General features: G+C 51.3%; 6 protein-coding genes across 6 annotated transcripts; 3 read left to right on the top strand and 3 right to left on the bottom strand.

The window, feature by feature from the left end:
• Positions 1 to 64: 64 nt before the first annotated feature.
• N7473_009141 (uncharacterized protein) lies at positions 65 to 969 on the bottom strand (the record flags this gene model as incomplete). The annotated part of the gene is made up of 3 exons (XM_057155080.1): positions 65 to 560; positions 623 to 720; positions 787 to 969. 3 exons carry the CDS (start codon positions 967 to 969, stop codon positions 65 to 67), a joined length of 777 nt encoding a protein of 258 aa, XP_057006210.1.
• Positions 970 to 1,445: 476 nt separating this feature from the next.
• Positions 1,446 to 2,199, top strand: N7473_009140 (LYR motif-containing protein; the record flags this gene model as incomplete). The annotated part of the gene is made up of 5 exons (XM_057155079.1): positions 1,446 to 1,496; positions 1,615 to 1,779; positions 1,951 to 2,013; positions 2,071 to 2,120; positions 2,190 to 2,199. 5 exons carry the CDS (start codon positions 1,446 to 1,448, stop codon positions 2,197 to 2,199), a joined length of 339 nt encoding a protein of 112 aa, XP_057006209.1.
• Positions 2,200 to 2,685: 486 nt separating this feature from the next.
• On the top strand, positions 2,686 to 5,012 carry N7473_009139 (uncharacterized protein; the record flags this gene model as incomplete). Its single annotated transcript, XM_057155078.1, has 3 exons — positions 2,686 to 2,697; positions 2,831 to 3,065; positions 3,124 to 5,012. 3 exons carry the CDS (start codon positions 2,686 to 2,688, stop codon positions 5,010 to 5,012), a joined length of 2,136 nt encoding a protein of 711 aa, XP_057006208.1.
• A 5,700-nt stretch (positions 5,013 to 10,712) lies between these two features.
• On the bottom strand, positions 10,713 to 13,363 carry N7473_009138 (putative histone-lysine N-methyltransferase (Ash1); the record flags this gene model as incomplete). The annotated part of the gene is made up of 4 exons (XM_057155077.1): positions 10,713 to 11,478; positions 11,538 to 11,737; positions 11,793 to 12,166; positions 12,226 to 13,363. The coding sequence occupies 4 exons, from the start codon at positions 13,361 to 13,363 to the stop codon at positions 10,713 to 10,715; spliced, it is 2,478 nt and encodes an 825-aa protein (XP_057006207.1).
• A 975-nt stretch (positions 13,364 to 14,338) lies between these two features.
• On the bottom strand, positions 14,339 to 16,174 carry erf2 (palmitoyltransferase ERF2; the record flags this gene model as incomplete). Its single annotated transcript, XM_057155076.1, has 1 exon — positions 14,339 to 16,174. The coding sequence occupies one exon, from the start codon at positions 16,172 to 16,174 to the stop codon at positions 14,339 to 14,341; it is 1,836 nt and encodes a 611-aa protein (XP_057006206.1).
• A 608-nt stretch (positions 16,175 to 16,782) lies between these two features.
• N7473_009136 (uncharacterized protein) lies at positions 16,783 to 17,875 on the top strand (the record flags this gene model as incomplete). Its single annotated transcript, XM_057155075.1, has 4 exons — positions 16,783 to 17,001; positions 17,065 to 17,108; positions 17,272 to 17,470; positions 17,616 to 17,875. The coding sequence occupies 4 exons, from the start codon at positions 16,783 to 16,785 to the stop codon at positions 17,664 to 17,666; spliced, it is 513 nt and encodes a 170-aa protein (XP_057006205.1). The 3' UTR covers positions 17,667 to 17,875.
• Between the last annotated feature and the right edge of the window lie 223 nt (positions 17,876 to 18,098).

The raw sequence follows: 18,098 nt of genomic DNA, 5'->3' as shown, positions 1-18,098 counted from the left end.
GCTCCAATGGTCGCCTTTTCATAACCATCGCAGTTCAATACCGATATTGAGTCCCCGTCCCTTTCTACTTCTCAAACCTGGTCTCCTGGGAAGTGTCGACCCCAAGCTTGGCCCGAACTTGAGTAATCTTCTGTTCCAACGCGCGCATTTCCACGATTGTGCCCGCCAGGTCGGGCACTTGGCTTTGTATAGCTTCGGTAAAGGACTTTTGGGCGGTGCGCAGCGACGGCGGCACTAGGATGCCGTACCAGTAGATAGGATCGTCGGAGTGGAACTTCTTGCGGACGCTCTTGGTCTTTTCAGGTACTGGAGGCTCCCCGGTGGGATCTTGAGATGCTGGAGTGTAGGGTTCGCTGTCGTTTGTTGATACCTCGGTCTCTGTGGCTTTTGTATATGGTTCGTCCTTGGCGTCTTTGTCGTCGGTGTTCTCTTCGGCGGGACGGTTGTCAGCCTTCTCTAGGTTGAATATATATTCGAATTTTTCCGGGTGACAGCTGTCTGCTCCATCCTGCTCCTCCGTTGTGTCTTCATCGTCCACCTCAGATCCAGCATGAATAGATCTGTTCAATCATAACGCATTAGCGCTAATCCAATTGCCTGTATATCCATATATACTACTCACATCTTGCGAGTAGCTTTCATCCGCTCATCGTAATAATCTGCACCGTATCGCCGACCGGGAGGACAGGTGTAATTCGCATGGGCCAGGGAAAGAAAGCCCTACCCGAAGGATTAGCATCATGCCATATCGGGTCCAAGCCCTCTCCGGAACATAAAGGGTCATACCGAAGATAACTGCTTCGCCAGTCCTGACTGCAACTTCTGCTGTCGATCCAGCAGGTGCAAATACTGTTCCAGCAGGACATCCAACGACTGCAACAACTCCGACGAAGCCTCCGCGGACTTTGGCACAGGGTCGGAGGCTTTCGAGCCTGGACGTGACGGCGGTGGCGTGGGGATCTGGGCCATGATATGCCGGAGAGAGGTAGTGAAACACACCAGTCTGATCTGGAAGACTGTATATGCTAACGCGTCGATACAGTTGTTTTGGGGGAGAACCGCGATTGAAGCAGGAGAACCGTGGAGCAGAAGCTCGGCCCCGGTAACTCCGTCATTGGCACCTCCGAACGCAAAAGAATTTCCCGCCCTGCGCTTCGTCCGGGGAACCTAACTCTCGCTGCTCTTCGCCACTTGTGTCCTTCGATCTCGATCTTGGATCTACTGCTTATCAGATATTGATCTGATCATTATCGGTGTCGCTCAAACCCCCTCGTCTATTCCAGAGCGCTTTGTCACTGCGCCGGAGTCTTGAACCGCCACCTCCGTTGACACAGTTTATGCCCGCCATTGCGCACTTCACCTCTTAACCCACGAGTCTCAATCGAGGCTTCTCAATTCAACGTTTCAAGTCTTTCAATTATCGACTTTCCTGCTCGTCCATCACCATGTCTGTGGCCACCTTGCAACGTGATACCGCCTTCCAGGCGCGGTCTTTGGTATGTGCTGTCCGGCCGACATATTGGCTATCTCTAGGGCTATCATGCCCACATCAACCTCTGGGATCTTTATCTGTACGTTTTGCAGGTAGCTAACACGGTGTCTGTTGTCCTACAGTTCCGCTCTTTGATGCGCCAATCCTCCCAGTTCTCCAACTTCAACTTCCGCGACTACGCCCGCCGCAAGACGAGAGACTCGTTCCGCGAGCACAAGAATGAGACGGAGGAGCGTCGGATACAGGAGTTGATTCAGGATGGTCTGAAGAGCCTGCGTTTGTTGAAGGTTAGTGGCTGAATCCATTGTGTTGGGGATCATTAGGAGGGGTTCTTTGGTGGACTGGTGATAGGCCGCTCAAGACGTGCGCTACACCCGACGTCCAAGGATTTCGTCCCATCCAGACCTCACAATGGCCCCTGTGATGCTTCAGATCAAAGAGGCTAATTTCTCTTGCAGAGGCAAACGGTTATCAGCCAGTTCTATCAGTTGGACAAGCTGGTGGTGGAGGGCCAGAAGACTGTAAGCCATGGAGTCCGTCATGGAAAGCCTATTTGCCCAGCTAACGCCATGATACAGGGCAAGGAGACAGGAGACAAGGGAGATATTGTCCGCCAGAAGGATACTGGGTATGTATAATCTACTGCAGCAGGACTATTGCCCATCTACATGCTTTACAGCTAGTAACACTTCAACAGCTGGGACTAAATATCCTCAACTGATCTTGGAGGAATCTATTGAAAGCGACTGAAGGCACTGCAATCATCTTATCGCGTTGGGAAGTAAGTCGACATACCTGTCACGGCCAGCAAAGTTGAACCGGATCCTTTTTCTCTGTATTTATAGTGCGGGCGCAGCCATTGTGGGCAAATCCATTCTCTCTCGAGTACCCAAATAGAAAATCTCCCACTCAATTTCTTCAATGCTTGTAATCTCCAGCATTAGTATAGCAGCCAGTTGTACAACTCTCCTTCATGCAGTCTGTAGGATGTCATCACGTGACTCTCTGATGGGGGCGGACAGTCTGTGCCATCCGTTAAGCAACGCGACGGGAGGAACGAACGCTACGCTGCGCTCCGCTCATCTACTACACAGCTCTCCACATTATCGCGTCATTGTGTTGGTAGTTATTCGCTCTACGAGCACAATCTTTCCGGCTCTGGAAGTACATCCGGAATTGTAGGGCTGCTCAACATGCCATCTACTGTACGTCCATCGCTACATGGCCATCCCCGTCCCTATCCTGTCCATTCCCGACGAACCATTTCAAGCCCGTGGATAATTGAGATCCGCAACCCCATCCAATTGAAATGACCAATCTTACTAAACGTCGATACAGTTCAGAGCCTCGCGCTCAGGGCGACACCTCGACACCTCTAATCGTTCCCGAACCGGCCAAATCGACCACGATGTCTTTGAAGGCCTTCCCGTCCGCCGCTGGTCGCGCCAGCCACACACCGTCTCCCAGGCCCCCAAAGGCGAAGACTCCGAGCTGGGTGAAGGCCCCGGTGGAAATAATGCGCTCCCAGAGTTGCCCATGCCACGAGACAGCCAGCTCCTACCCGCCATGAGTCGTGCACTTTTGCGCGCCGCGCGCAGGCTGTATCTACATCCGTCCAACTGGCCGTGCAGTTGAGAAGGAGAAGGAGGAAGGCACAGACGGGGAGGACCAGGGTGCAGCGTCTCATTTGGCGGACCGCAGCTTCACGAGCCGCAAGTGGACGACCCTGCCTAAGCATTTGGAGCCTGCGGAGGTGGAATTCCTGGCGAAGAGACGGCCAGGACTGACTTCGCTGTATGGAAATGAGGGTGGCGCGATACCGGGTCCTATGAGGAAGACGAAGATTAAGCGGACTGATCCCGAGAATGGCGGCATCTCTATTTATGAGGTTTGGGTGCCGGAGGGTCATCGTATTGAGGGAGAGATCACCGGTGATGTCCAGACTATTGCTGAGCAAAGTGAAGTCCCTGTGACGGCGGAGACCCCGGCTCCAGGAACCGTCGTGGAGGGCGTTGGTGTCGTCAATGCAGAGGGTGTGGTTGTTGCCGAGGCTGGCTCTGCAGCCGTTATGACACCTCCCAAGCGCCGACCACCCCCTCCCAAGCGCAAGGGTAAGGGTATTGGCAAGGGCCGGAAGAAGAAAGTCATGTTTGCACCGGGTGAGGGAGCCGACGCTGCGACAGTGCACGGCGTTACTCCTGTTGACGGGGCCGTTGCGGGTGTCAAGGAGGGAGAGGATCCCTCGCGGATGTCTGTGGATCAGTCCGGTCAAGAAGAAGATGAGGATGATGGTGAAGAAGGAGACGAGAGCGACGAGGGTGATGAGTCCATGATGGATGCAAAGACCCCAGAGACACCCCAGGCCCCGCCGAGCACTGAGCTTGTGGAGCAGCCTGCAGCGGAGACCCCTGCGGAGCAATCGAAGGATGTCGAAATGGCCGACGCTCTCCCTGATATACAACCCTCCGTTTCAGAGCCAGCGATTGCTAGTCAAGAACCACTCCCACAACCACCAATCGCACCTGCAGTGCAGGCGGAGACCTTCAAAACAGATGCTGAGATTTCCACGTCCATCCCTGCCTCTGTAACGCCCACCCCTGGTGAAGAAACCGAAGCACCCAGTGAACAACCTGGTCAGAATACATCACTAGAGACACCCGCTCCAACAGAACCCGTTACACCCGCAGCTCTATCAACAGCTGAACCAACTCCAAAGGAAGAATCACAAGCTCCAGAGCCTACTATCGGACAGGAGGCTACTCAAGAGCTTGCCGATGCTACGCCGGTCGAGGTCAAGCCGGAACCAACACCGCAGCCTACTGAAGAGAGTGTCCCGGCTCCCGCATCTGCCAGCCCTGAAAAGCCCGAAGAAACGCCATCAGAACCTCCCAAGCAGGCAGAACCGGAGCAGCCAATTGATGAAGTTCCAGCTGCACAGCCTGAGCCAGTAATCGATGAAACAGCGCACCCCCCAGTTGAAGAGCCGAACCCCACAATTGAGCCGGCTTCTGGCCCCGATATCACAGAATCCCACCAGGCTCCAGCTGCTCTCGAGACTGTCTCCGCCCCAGCAGAGGTCAAGGAGGACGTGGAGATGGGAGATGCGCCTCCCGCGGAGGAGCCTGCGGCAGCCCAGCTCCCTGTCAAAGAACCTTCACCTTCGCCAGCTTCACCCGTCGAGACCGAGCCTGAAGCTAAGCCTGAGCCCGAGTCCGCCCCAGTTCAGACGGCGGAACCTTCTGTGCCTGAAGCGGCTGCACCTGAAGTCTCCGAGCCCGCGGTGCCCGAAGCCATACCTCTGTCAGAACCTCAACCAGAGGAGCCGCTGGCACCATTACCAACCCCGATTCCGGAAGCAGCTTCTCCAGCTGAACCAGAGACGGCCCCTGCTGCAGAATCTGCACCAACGGAAGAAGAGCCCACGTCCGGGACTCAGGATGCGGCTGAGGAGAAGAAGGACGAACCAGAGCCAGAGTCAGAGCCCAAGGCTGACCCTGCACCAGCGTCTGAGGCTTCATAGTTTCTCTATTTCCTGATAGACAGATGCTTCTATCTTTTTTCTACTCGTGTACAATGAAATGCGTGGATATCAATCTACCCGTCTGGATGTTTCTTGTCTGTTGATTAGTGATGTATCTATTTGGTTTCTCTTTTGCGGGCTGGATGGCGTATGAGTTGGAGTTTACAATTGATCATGATTATGTTTTGTGTCCATATCTTCTCGGGTAATTTTCAGGTAGCTACACAGTCTATCGTAAGGTAATTGCAGTTTCAGCGTAATCATGCAGCTAACATGAAGAGGCAATCGTGGGCTTTGTCCAATTGGCCGGGAGATTTCTCACGACCAGATGCAAAGACATAAACAAAGCTAGTGGAGAGTTTGGTTGTGTATAAAATCCCCCTACTATCCTTCTTTCCTTTCTTCCTTCCTTCTTCCATTTCTCAGTCCCTCACTCTCACCTGAGTCTCTTGTCACTACCTGACCCAGCCTACCCTTCTTCCCGGCTATATTTATATATCGAGACCCTGAGTACATCATCGTATACAACCTTCGAGTGGGTGGACCATAGTGCTGCAGACTGATCAACGGGAGCACAGAACCTGCCACCCCCTGGTAATCTGCCTGCAAGAGTTTGACGAGAATCTACTTTCGCGTCCCTTCTCGCCGAACGTGATCCATGCATGGTCTGCGAGATCCGCACACTGCCCTCTCATGACCTTATCCGCGATGCTGTCGCATTCGCCGAATGTCTGATTGAAATTCCTCATGTGCAGATGCAACTGTCTCAACACTGAGCCTGCCCGTGAATGGACACAAAGTAGCAATGGCTGTCATGGGCTTGCATGATCTGGAGCGCAGCAGTGATACCAGTTTGGATTTGGCGGGATTGCTACTCTCTGGAAGCCTGGGCCTATGATGCCATCGAGGGTGGAATCAATCCATTAAACGGTACTGCTTTTCCCTATTCTCTTGGTCTCTCGAGTCGAAGTGATGACTGAATTTTTTCGAACTCAGGGACTGGCCACATCAGCCCATGGAGTTCGTCGACAATACCGGCTTTGATCACTCGGCCTGCAGCTTTACCCCAGATGCTCGCGGTCTGGCATCATCTTCGAGGTTGCAACCTTCAGGGCGAGAGTGATAAGCTATATAAGTCTTCACTGTGTCCTTGTGTTTCTACGTATTCGAAGACCTCGCTTATCACTTCAAGTGGCGGGTCTGGTCAGCTGTGTTGACTGTATACGCGAGAGACCTCGCGAAGTATTCTTAGTAAGCCGTTCTTTTAGTTGCAAAGGCATTCCAGGTCAACAGTCATTTTGTTGCTAACAGTTCTTACCAAATACAGGAATTTTTCTATGGCAGGCAGAATTCTTTCGACACTCTGAGTATAGCACCATGCTGTCTGAGAATGGGCAAAGAGAGTGATTTCTAACGAAAGGTACATTTATCACGCACGATCAATGGCCTTCGCGGTACACAAAGGCTCCAAATCTTCCAACAACTTGTCCGTCCATCTCTGCTGGTGGAATTCAACAGCTACGAGCTACGAGAGACCGCAAGAAGTCTAGAGAGTCCCGGTCTTCCCGGCCCAGGCGTGAGCTCGAATTCAGAAGGGAAGTCAGTAGCCGGACACAATACACCCTCACTGTCTCGTGTGCTCTGGTTGCTCGCAATTGTTGTGGAGACCATCCAAGTAGGAAGAGCCTCAACTGGCCTACGAGATAGAACGGTTCCACGCGTGCGAACTTCCGGCGGTATCGTGATCGAAGTGCCTTTCCCAATGTCAGCTCCTGGGCCTAAGAACAGGAAATTTCTGACCACCCTGCGCCTACAGTTTCAACAGTGAAGAGTACCAGATTCAGTATGTAGCCTCATCTGCGCAATGTTTCCGATACTAATTATTGTTGTTCTAATAGAAGCGCTGATAGGATCCTTGGGAATGCTCTATCTTAATAAACCTGTCACAGTCCCTCAATGTATGACGACGGCCTCTACCAGCAAATATTACATCGAGGAACATGTGAAAATAGTGCATATATACAGACGAGTTCGACTGCCACGAGTCGGTTCGGAAAGCAGGCAACGACGCTTGCTAGAAGTGAACATCAGAAGGACAGAATTCCCTGGCCCGAAGCAGAGAAAAATAGCTGGGGATTTTAGATCTTCTGACCTGGAAGCGTGATGTATGGGCTATCTACTCTCCATCAGCCTGTTCCACCTGATAAATCTTGCGTTCAGAAGCCCCGTGTCCGTGACAATGACATGGGTTTGAAGAAGCCTAGCCTGGCCGCTGAGAGCTTGTACACCCGGCACCTCGGCAATCACACTCCCGCCGCCTGATGGAGTAGGGTATATCAAGAGTTGACAATAATACCGACACGCACGAACAACGAAGCCAATAGCCACTACGCCAATGGGTGTGGTTTGCTCCAAGAGAGTGGGAAAAGCAGAAGCCCCTTCTCAATTTGCGACATAAGAAAGAGGCAGGGTGAGATTCCTCTTGCAACAGAAGACAACGGTATTTGGGAACGCTGCCGAGCCTCGGAGTTAGTCGACAAGTTCAACAAGATGTTCGCCGCCACGAGCGAACTATTTCCATGGACCTGGACTTTACTCAGTTCGAGAAGACGGTCATAAAATCACACGTCACGGTACAGGTGTACCAAGTATGTGAATTGCTTTCCAATCTTTAAGACACAAATTCTCTAATGCCTATGGAGTTGCAGATCTCCTTCTCTCATCATTTGGATCCAGAATAAACACCTATAAATGAATCACTTCAAAACAGATGAAGCTCCATTACAAGCTGATTTCCGGCTTGCCACGAAGTACAACCTTGGCAGTGTGTATGCACTTGCCTGACTAGGTATTCACATCCTCATGATACTGATCCAACGCTGTGAGCAGGAAGAAGAGGTTAAATGCCGGGCCCTTGATATGACCAGTATGAAACTGCTTCTAACGGAAAAGCTCGGGAGCTGATGCCAGACCTCGGCGGCTGATAGACGAGGTCGATTAGCATGAATGGCTTTGAAGGAGGTGCCCTCATCCTCTCGTCTATTGAGATATTTCTTTGCTGTAGATCAAGTTCCCTGATGGTCAGCTGGCGAGCTCTGGCATCAGCTTCTTGGAGCTTTTCCCTTAGAAAAACTTCCATGCTGGTCATATCAAGGACCCGGGATTCAAGCTCGTCCTCCCGCTCACGGCGTTGGATCGGTACTATGCATCTATATACATACTGAAGACTGGTCAGGCTCGTTATATCCGGGCACAACGGGCGCCCATCCAAAAATTGTCCAGTCTTAGACTGTCTCGAACTTGTACGATCCCAAGAGATGCGTAGATAACCCTTCACTCGCATTGAGCAGCTCTGAAGACCCGTCAGGGATGATGGGAGGAAGTTGTTAGATGTCTACTATGCCAGTCAAGGACTAACAGCCAAAATATTTCTTGTACATGCGAATTCGTGTACGGATTGAATATCTTTTGTAGCCAGCATAGACCGATTTCATCATTAGTCTGGCCATTATTCGATACTTCATTCCGCCATTCCCACCGTAGGTCGATTCTATTAGAACCAACCAGCAATATAAACATAGTGCGATGGACGAATCGAGACTCGACGAGCACTCAAGCTAACGCGCGGCGCCAAAGTGAGGAATTCAGTGCTACGGTAAGTTAGGTCCGGAAAATAAGGGTGCGCAACTCCCTTGCCTGTTACGTACAAGGATCATAGTAATATTTTTGTAATCTAGACTTCATCTATTCTAGTCGGTTCATTTATTTTACGGGCTGTGATGCAGCAGCATCGTTTCCGAAGAAACAACCAGCGAGGAGAGACATAACGAGCAGGTCTTATTCCGAATCACTGCCTGGATCTGCCGCGAATAATCATTACGTACTCATTACAGTGCATATTTCATTTCCCATATCGCGCACCTTTCCATAGGAACCGAGTAAGCCACCCACGCTGAAGAGGGTGATGGCGTTAATAGCCCTAACAAGATCGACACATCCAAACCCGATGTCATGGAGCACGGCCGCTTGGGGCAGGAGGTCCGCCCCCGGTCGTCACTTGCTGGAAATCCCACCCTTCGAGGTGTCTCCTCGGCGATTTATAGACACTGGCACCATAGCCATCCTCCGTCAATTTCTCGGTCTAGATATCGAACAGCATACCCAGAGTTGTGTAAATGTCTGCGACCAGGTCCAGGAGATGCCCCCATGTGTTGTGTGTCTTTATATTCATCTCCGGCTGTTCTTTTCCTTGTTTACTGGTTTCTTCTACAATCCTATTCCACTTTTCGTATTTCTTGAGATCCATGTTGGCTCTATCCCGAAGGATAGTGTTTGCAGCGGCCTTTTGGGGTTTTGGGCTCTTTGGTCTGTCGTCTCTGAAGAGAACTTCGCAACCAACCTTTCTGCGATGAGCTAGATATCATAACAGAACTACTGAGAGTAATAGAAGGTTCTAATATATATTCTAAATGAGAGATCTTTGCGAAAATGAATGAGAATCTCACTACCTTGGGTTAATGTAAAGAATTGTTTTGCGCAAAAAAAAGAAACAAACAATGCGGGCATAGTTCTCATTTCATGCCCAGCAATATCCATATAGATAGAATGCCAAGTTTTCCTTTGTATTGACGTGCTGGGTGTTGATAAGCCCTTCCCCTACTTCCTCACGTATGAAGTGGTGGATTCATCGAAAAGTGGATTCAGCAGCGGAACGAGATGAAGAAAAATCTTTGTGTCTACCCGGTCACAGGGAGGTCTGCGAACTTGCTGGTATCCCTATGAGAGATCTATGACGGACGTAGAAGATCAAGACATTGAAAGTAAATTAGGTCATCCATACTTTTCCGTATACATTAGCCAGTAGGTAAAGGCGTGCACACCGTGCACACCGTGCAGAAAAAGAATCATGTATAGACCGGTGTTCACCAGGTCAAAGATGTTGAATTTTTCCAAAATAACCTACCCCAAATAGGTTTTACCTACACACAACGCCCAACTTAACCAATGCCTAATCTCACCAGCATCATCCATCCTCAACTGCCACCAGGTATATAGCTAGCCCCCAGCCAGCCTCACCCATCCCAACGACGAGCCAGAAGCAAAGCAAAACCAAAAGTGTCGTTCTTATAGGCATGGTCGCATATAATACCATGGAAACAAGAGAACATTGCAATGAAAGCAAGAAAAAGAAGAAAGAAAGAAACATAATGTCAATTCAGTTGCAGATAGAATATGGAAGACGAGAACCACAGGACAGGCAAACAGAACGCCATTTCGGGCACCGAGAAACAAAACGCCAAAAGGGGAATTAGCTAAAGGTCAAGAGAAAGGGAAGAAAAGAAGGGGTACATTACCAAAAGGCAATGGTAAACATTATGGTGTACAAAGCATATAAAGGGAAAAACTCTGGCTGTCAGACTATACAGTTGAGTCTGACAAGATATTGCCTTTCATCTGAAGCCTGGACTTAAGACCAAAAAGTACTGAATCAGGATATCAGAAGAAAAGGCACCCGATCGGGAGATCAGACCAATAGAAACATCAGACCAATAGACGGCGAGTGCACCAGAAGACTGGTTGCGCCGAAGCCTCAAGCATTGGGACATCGTTTTTATAAGCGTGGACATGAACAGAGGCCAATATTTCAATATCATCATGCAGCCATCGCAGGACATGACTGAAGGGTACTAAAGAATGGCTTTAGTTCTTCTTCCCCCTCACAGTGCGAACAACGCTTTTCGCGACCTTTTTCACGCTGCCCCCAAATGTCCTCTTCACCTTGGGACCAGAAGTTGTGGTAGACTTTCTGGCCTTGGAAACGGGCATCCGAGCCTTCACTGGGCTCTTTGTTGGCGCTTTTCTTCCAGCAGGCTTACGAGGAGACTGCACCTCAGTCTTCTTGGCCTTGGCAGGGGACTTCTTGGGAGATGGGCGGCCGGTGCCCTTAGCACGCGCAAGAATCTTTTTCTTGGTCTCGGGGGACGGCCGCTTGAGCGGGGGTGTCCCCTTCACTGACGAGGCAGCTGTGGCTTTGGCCGTCTTGGCCGCCTTCGCCTTCGCACGGGGTCCATTGCGGACCGCGGCCTTAATTCTTGACGCGGCCTTAACCTTAGGCAATTTAACGTCCTTTGCGGCTTTTCCTCGACTAGAGGTTGCCGAAGCTTTGGTCGTCTTTTTGGCAGCCGCCTTCCCGCGAGCAGTGGCCTTGGCCACCACCTTCTTGACCCCGGCCTTGATCGACTTGGGGTTGAGCAGCTTGCGCTTCTTCCCTTTCTGCGAGATTGTGCTCTCTGCAGCTGCTAGCTTTCTCTTTTTACCAATAACCTTCTTGCTGCCCTTCTCGGCAGCCTGGGTCTTCTCCTCCAGCTTGGCTCGTTGATCCTTATCCTTTGGTCGCGGACCAAGAATGCCTCGGCAGTTATCCGACCCACAGCGACACTGCTGAACATTCTTATTGGAGTAAGGACTGATCAATCTGTGAGTGACGACCCTAATTTGAACCTAGATGATATAGATGAAACTTACTCAAAGTTGTAATCGTAGCTCAGCTCCTCACCAGTCATGATACCACGATCACCGGCGAAGAGTGCCATGCGTGGCTTGCCAGCGACAGTCCACTTCTCCATCCGACAATTTGGCTCACAAGAGTGGTTGACGAAGCGAGCAATAGAGCCCCGAGTCGCGTCAATGATCATGTTTTGATCAAAATACATCAGGTAATAGCACTGCAAAGTCCACGTCAATATCGAGCTAGAAAAGTGCCACGGTTAGAAAACTCACTTCGTTGTTCTTGTAAACAGATCGCATCCTCCTTTCACACTCAAACTGCGTGATAATCTCTCCAGTATACTCGACAATAATCTGGTTGGGTTCAAAGGTACGATTGCTTCGGACACCATACCCACGATCGGCGGTCTTGATCACCTCAACACCAATATTGTACTTGCCTCCAGCCTTAGTTCTGTGCTTGAGCTCGTTGAAATTCCGGTTTCCACACTCCGGACCGAGTCTGCAGTTGCCGCTGTCGCACTCGTAAAACATGTAGCGGTTCTGACAGTTCTCGTCGCAGCCGGTATCCTCCTCGCACATGCAAGTAGACAGTTCCAGCTTTTTGTTGGCTTTCCATTCGCTAGCAGCATCTCCAACAAAAACGTCTGATGTACCGGTCAGATTTTATCAATTCTGTTCAATTCTAGAGCCAGTAGCAACTCACTCTTGTTTGTCTTCCGCCATTCATCCGGTTTTGGTTGACCTGGTGGGAGCGGCGAGAAAATATCAAATGGGAGTACGTAGTCTCGGCCATTGCTGACCATGCGGGACCCAGTGAACATGGGCATGGGAAGAAGCCGGCGCTGAGAGGGGCCAGTGGTGGTCTTTGCAGAATTTTTGCTGCGACGCTGCTTGGGAGGCGAGTCAGAGGGTTCTTGCCCCGTGTACAAGCCGTGACTTAACCACCGCTTAGGCTTATACCGAGGCGGGGGAGCTGGCGCAGCCGGCTCTTCTGAAGGAGTCTTCGCTTCTTTCTCGCGCAATTTGAACAGATCGCTTTCTGAGACACGGCGTTTCTTCGCAGCAGGCTCAAGTGCTGGGGCAGGTGCATCCTCCTTGACTGGTGCAACGGTTCGAAGCCGAAGACTAGCACGTCGACCGACTTCCTTGCCCTTCTCATTCAAGTCTCGTGAGCGCTTGCCCAAAACGCTGTTGGCACGATCTAACAGATCAGATGCTTTATCCACAATACTCAGGCGAGTTGAGCGGCGCACAGAACTGCGAGAATCGCTCTTGGGGATTTCTTTAGCCTTGGGTGTCGCTGTATCCTCGGCCAAGGCCTTTTCCACTCGCTTTCGCAAATTGCGCTGCTGGAGCGAAGTAGCCGTATCTTCAATTTGTGGTTCCTGTGAAGACTTCGAAACAGGGGTGTCGGGGGCCATTGGATGGCTGTCGGTCATGATAGTATCGTCTTCGGGGAGAGTGCCGTTTTGCAGGGAGGATTCCATCACAGCAATACTGTGGCGCAACGAGGAACGAGTCCGCTTAGCCTGGGCAATGCTGTCGACATAGGCCTGGCTCGTTGAGGCAGCAGCGTCCTCGTTCTCAACAGCTGTAGCCTCCAGCGTCTCGGTAGCCTGCAACGATGCGCGTGCTACACGTGTTGACCTCCGGCGGGGCGCGGATTTCTCCTCGACCAACGCGTTTTCATTGTTGCTAGAAGTCTCCGAGCGGCTATTCTCTGGCGTCAGGAGTTGTTCGGGTACGTCGAGGCTCATTGTGTCGTCGGGCTGGTCGTTGGTAGGAAGGTCAGCGATTGCGGGAGTCGCGGACGCGGAAACTTTGGAGTTTCGGCGCGCCATGTTGGGAAAGAGGTGCCGATATCCGGAAATACCCAGTTCCACAGGACACAGAGGACTGTAATTCCTCGAAATGGGCGCCGTGGGCGAGGAGATCGGGGGGCGTCCTGGTTTAATCAGGGGTGGGTGAAAGTTGGAAGAGAATCAGCCGCGCGCTTCGTATCAATTTAGGGCGATGCGGATGTCTGACGCGTGCCACATCAACACTCGACTTTGATTTCAACCAGCACGAGTACAATAAGAAATAATGTTAATTCTGATTAGAGAGATGTAATATGAGAAGGAGAGAAAGGGGCTCGTAGATAACAAGACAATTCGAGTGCGTGAATGTGGAATGCCATAACTCCCTCAACTCTCATCCCCCGCAGGATGAATTCTACGCGCGATTTATTGCTCTTGGGCTATGCAGAGTCCAATCCTATTCAACCAGTTCTAAAGATTTCAAGGAACATGTATGAATCGATATGAGAATGGGGAAAAAAGGAAAGAAGCCCAGAGAAAAGGTTGGAATTGTAGTTCTTCAGTGAAAAATCCAGAAGAGTCTTTAAAGCGGCATGTAATAAGCGCCCTGAGCATGCGAAGAGGATCATCTTGGACAAGAGACCCGAGCAAAAGCAACACAAGGAGGGTGTTAAAAAGAAAATGGTAGTTGAGAGAGCATGGCTATGTTTAGCCTGCGTAAGACGGTCATCATGACACGAAGAAGAAAAATAGGAAATCTCAGAGAATGTCAAGGGTAGCAGGGCAGTTGAGCCCGCCAAATGTAATCAAAACATAAAAGAAACATAGCTCGAAGGGTATGGTGAACAATTAGAAAACTATATATGGGAATATTCCCGAAATTAGTAAAAATGGACTTTAAAGTGCCCAGAAATCAAAAATCATATCGTCGTGTTCACGGGTCATTAGCACAGGAATTGAGGCAACAATGCAATAAACACTTTTTTCGGTTGACTGAAAGGGTTTGTGGTGCAGGTATTAGTCCTGCCGATGAGGGCCGACATTTTGCATCTCAATTCCCGTCTGAGACTCGACATCGCGAGGGAGATACTTGCGCTTTTGCATGGCGTAGCGCTGGTCTCCTTCTTCGTAGGGACGCTTGAATTGCATGTAGGTAGGTGGGCGAGGTCGACCCAGAACAGCGATCCAGTTGGTCAGGACACTGCCTTGGGTGAATGGCCGGTGACGGTCCTGCTTTTGGAACTTGTGGGAGTTGAGATACTCTCTCGTGGTCTCGCCACGGCCAACCAGGAACAGGTGGTACGCCCACAAGGAGGTCGGGTATGGCACCGCAATGATGCCGTAGATCACCATGGCCCACGGTACGCGCCACTTGGAGATGGAGGCACCAAACGAAATCCCTTCGCGATCCATATAAAGTAGAATGTGCGCGAGACTGGCACTAATCAAAAATAGGGAGAGAATCGTACACGAGCTCACAAAGGCAAAGAAGTAGCGATAGTTGCGCCGGCCTACGCAGTTGTTCAGCCAGACACAGTGGTGGTCAAGTGTCTCGACACAATTGTCGCAGACACGACAGTGGTAGCAGCGAGGAGGCCGCCAGATGGCACAGGTCTTGCAGTACTTGACAGGTACGTCCATGGCAGCAACATCGGACGTGGCGAGTTTGACCATGACCCAGTCATTCGTGGGCGGGCCAACGGACAACGGATCGTTGGAGGAATCCATAGGAGGCATCGGGTGGACATTTCGAGGCATAATACCAGGATCGACCACAGAGGCATGCACAAAGGAGGAGAAGCAAATATAGAAGACATAGGCGAATAGAATGGGAATGGCTGGGGAGACATTTTGCCATAGCCAAGGAGCAGAGAATGCAAAGAACAAAGCCGATGGAACAACCACCAGGAAGCCTGTTGCAATGTTGATAGGCTTGTCCCTCGAGTTGAGGAATCGGCCACCGAAACAGAATAGAGTATTACCAACGAAGTACTCCCAGTTCTTGCCCAGATTAGCCCTTGGCAACTCCTTCTTCACATCCATTGGGCCCGGAGACGAGCCAGCAGATGAAAGTCGCTCATGACCTCGGACATCATGATTGCTATGATGGTTGTTATGTGAGGAGCCCTTGTTCTGCAAAGACAAGAAAGACAACGGTGACTTTGGCGGCAAATCTTGGGTATGATGTCCAGTATAGTTCGCACCGAGATTCAAATGACCAGGGCGAGGCTTATCCTGTTGATCTCGATCCCGGAGGAGCCTGACACTTTCCCCCAGACTCCGAACTGTAGTATTTCCTGTTGGGCTGGCATTGGATGTGTTTCGATCGGGTATGATGGGATCTGTGAACTCTGTGCCCCGTGATGGTGGGACTTCCATCTCGACATGAGGGACCGATCCTTGTGGAATCGTACTGTTCGAGATTAAACTCTGCCGATTTTGGCTCGTTTGGTCATTCCAATCATCAGTCGAAGATACCGTCCCCTTAGTCATTGGTCGTCCTCCCCGGTGTGCCTGCAGGCGCTGCGAGCTCATCGGCCGGAAAAACGCCTGAGCTGTTAAGGACGGAATGTGCGTCCTACTCAGTCGGCTCCCCGAGCTCCCGGGTCTTTGGCTTGACGAAGCTATCGAGTTGCGGGTAGGGGGCGGAGCACGTCTAGAGACAGAGGTACGCGGTTGGAGCGAGGGTGGTGGCGATGTATAGGACGGAGCATTCTCCCCATCTTCAGAGGCAACATCTGTGACTCGGGATGAGATCCCTCCCACAGAGGGAGGCCGAGGGATTCCCAAGACATGTTGTGCGGAGGATCGGTTCGAATCACGGGTATTGGGGCGGTTTGCGGAGTTCGCCATGATTGAGTAGCGAATGTATTTGACTGGGCTAGGAGGTAGTGCGTGCTATCATAGTTGTTCCGGCAAGTTGTCCTGGATAGGGGGTAGCAGCAGTGCGACGAAATCGAGCTGGGCCGTAAAGCTTCAGGATAAATCGGTGGTGATTTCAAGGAGCGGGATAGCTGGGATAAAAGGAGCGACGAGTAGAACACTAGTTCTGAGGAGAGACTGGACGAGTTATTCAAGATCCTAGAATATATATTAGCAACCAGCTCCATTGTGCTTCGACAGTCAATTCCACGCGTCTGGAGCTCGAAATCTGGGGTTGTAGGTCGAGCCCCTGATCGGGAAATCGCAATATGGGCCGCACACCCACCTCTAGCATTGACGGAGAACCCAAGGCAAAATCCGTGAATCCAAGACAAGTTGACGGAGGCCAATTACATCACAGCCCACAGAAACAACTGTAGCAGAGGTCTGCCCAAGCGAGAGCAACACGGGTGAGCAGCAAACCAGAAGTCAGAACCACAGAAACGCAAGGCCCGTCGCGCATCCGCAAATTGCTTGAAGCGGTGGATGAGTCAGCCGAGCGAGGAGCGGATAGTCACATGACCCGGCAACATCATTCGATGCTCACGATTCTCTCCCACCAACCCCGTCTCCAGTTCTCCGCGAATTCCAACCTCCACGCACGACCCGCTGCAACAATGTCTTCGATCGCTGCTATGGCTTCCCGCCGGGCTCTGGCTCGCCAGCCCATCTTCCGCGCTCCCCCGCGCCGCTTCATGTCCTCCAAGGTCGAGGAGGCCAACCTCGACAAGGCCCCCAAGAAGGACCCTGAGCTCTACGTACGCCTTTCGAGCTGCCATTGATCTCCATTCGACCTTCCATTCTAATACCTATGTGTTCAGGTTCTGCTCGGTGTCATGTCCGGTGCTTTCCTGCTCGCTGGCTGGTGAATAACCCCCTCCCACATCTATTACCCGACAGCCGTGCTTGTGACGTGATTACCGCATTTCGCGAAAGTTCTGGCAGAGCAAGGAGCTGTGTTTTGGAACTCGAAGCTGGCCGGCCATTGAAAGTGCAATTAGCTAATTGGCGGTCTTTTGCGATATCAGGTACTTCGGCAGCAAGCCCACCTCCGTCACCTCCGAGAGCAACGTCCGCATCGGCGAGTCTGCCATGCCCTGGCACGGAGAGTCCGATGGCAAGGTCTACAAGTACCAGTACCACCCCCACGGCGATAAGAACCAGCCCCTCCGCGCTGCCCCCAGCGCCATGAACACCGTCATTGTTCCCAACGTCACCCTCCCCGAGGTATGCCACCATTATCCCCTCGCGGGCCCATGCGCCATCCCTCCAGCATTTGCAAATGTGCCGCGTGGAATTGAAATTGAATTTCGGCAAATTGGCCCAGACATGTGCTTTGCAGAGTTGCTGACCATTTCGTGCTTTCTTATAGGACCTCCACGAGAAGTTCAACAAGTACGGCAAGGAGGAGTGGGACTACTAAACGGCTTCTGCGAAGCCCTTTAAAAGATGGTGCGAGAGCGAATGGTTACTTCTACGTAAGTAGCCGGCGGCTGTATACTACGATTGTGGTGACGAAGGGGGAGAGTTGTGGGTGGACTTGCCATTGCGATTACCGAAGATTTGTGCATAGTATCCGTTGTTCAGATAAAGAGTCAATTGGGAACCGGTCTCTTCATTTCACTTGTCAAACCCTGTCTCATTCTCTTCGTACATATATCTTGTGTGTCTGATAATGGCCTGATGTGATCAGGATGGTCGAGCTTTTCGGGAACTCTCGGGATCCACTCTGGCCCGAAGCCACCATTACAAGAGCTAAGCTACATTACTGGAAAGGTAATTGGACCACGGCAACTATAGAAACGCTCATATCACAATTCATGTTGTGCAGCACTCTAAAGCAACTAATCACGAC

Source organism: Penicillium subrubescens (assembly GCF_028828155.1).
Source record: "Penicillium subrubescens strain IBT 31985 chromosome Unknown utg000006l_segment0_segment0, whole genome shotgun sequence".
Classification (NCBI taxonomy): domain Eukaryota; kingdom Fungi; phylum Ascomycota; class Eurotiomycetes; order Eurotiales; family Aspergillaceae; genus Penicillium; species Penicillium subrubescens.
Note: the sequence above shows the minus strand (reverse complement) of the source record. Positions and strands in the feature narration are given on the sequence as shown.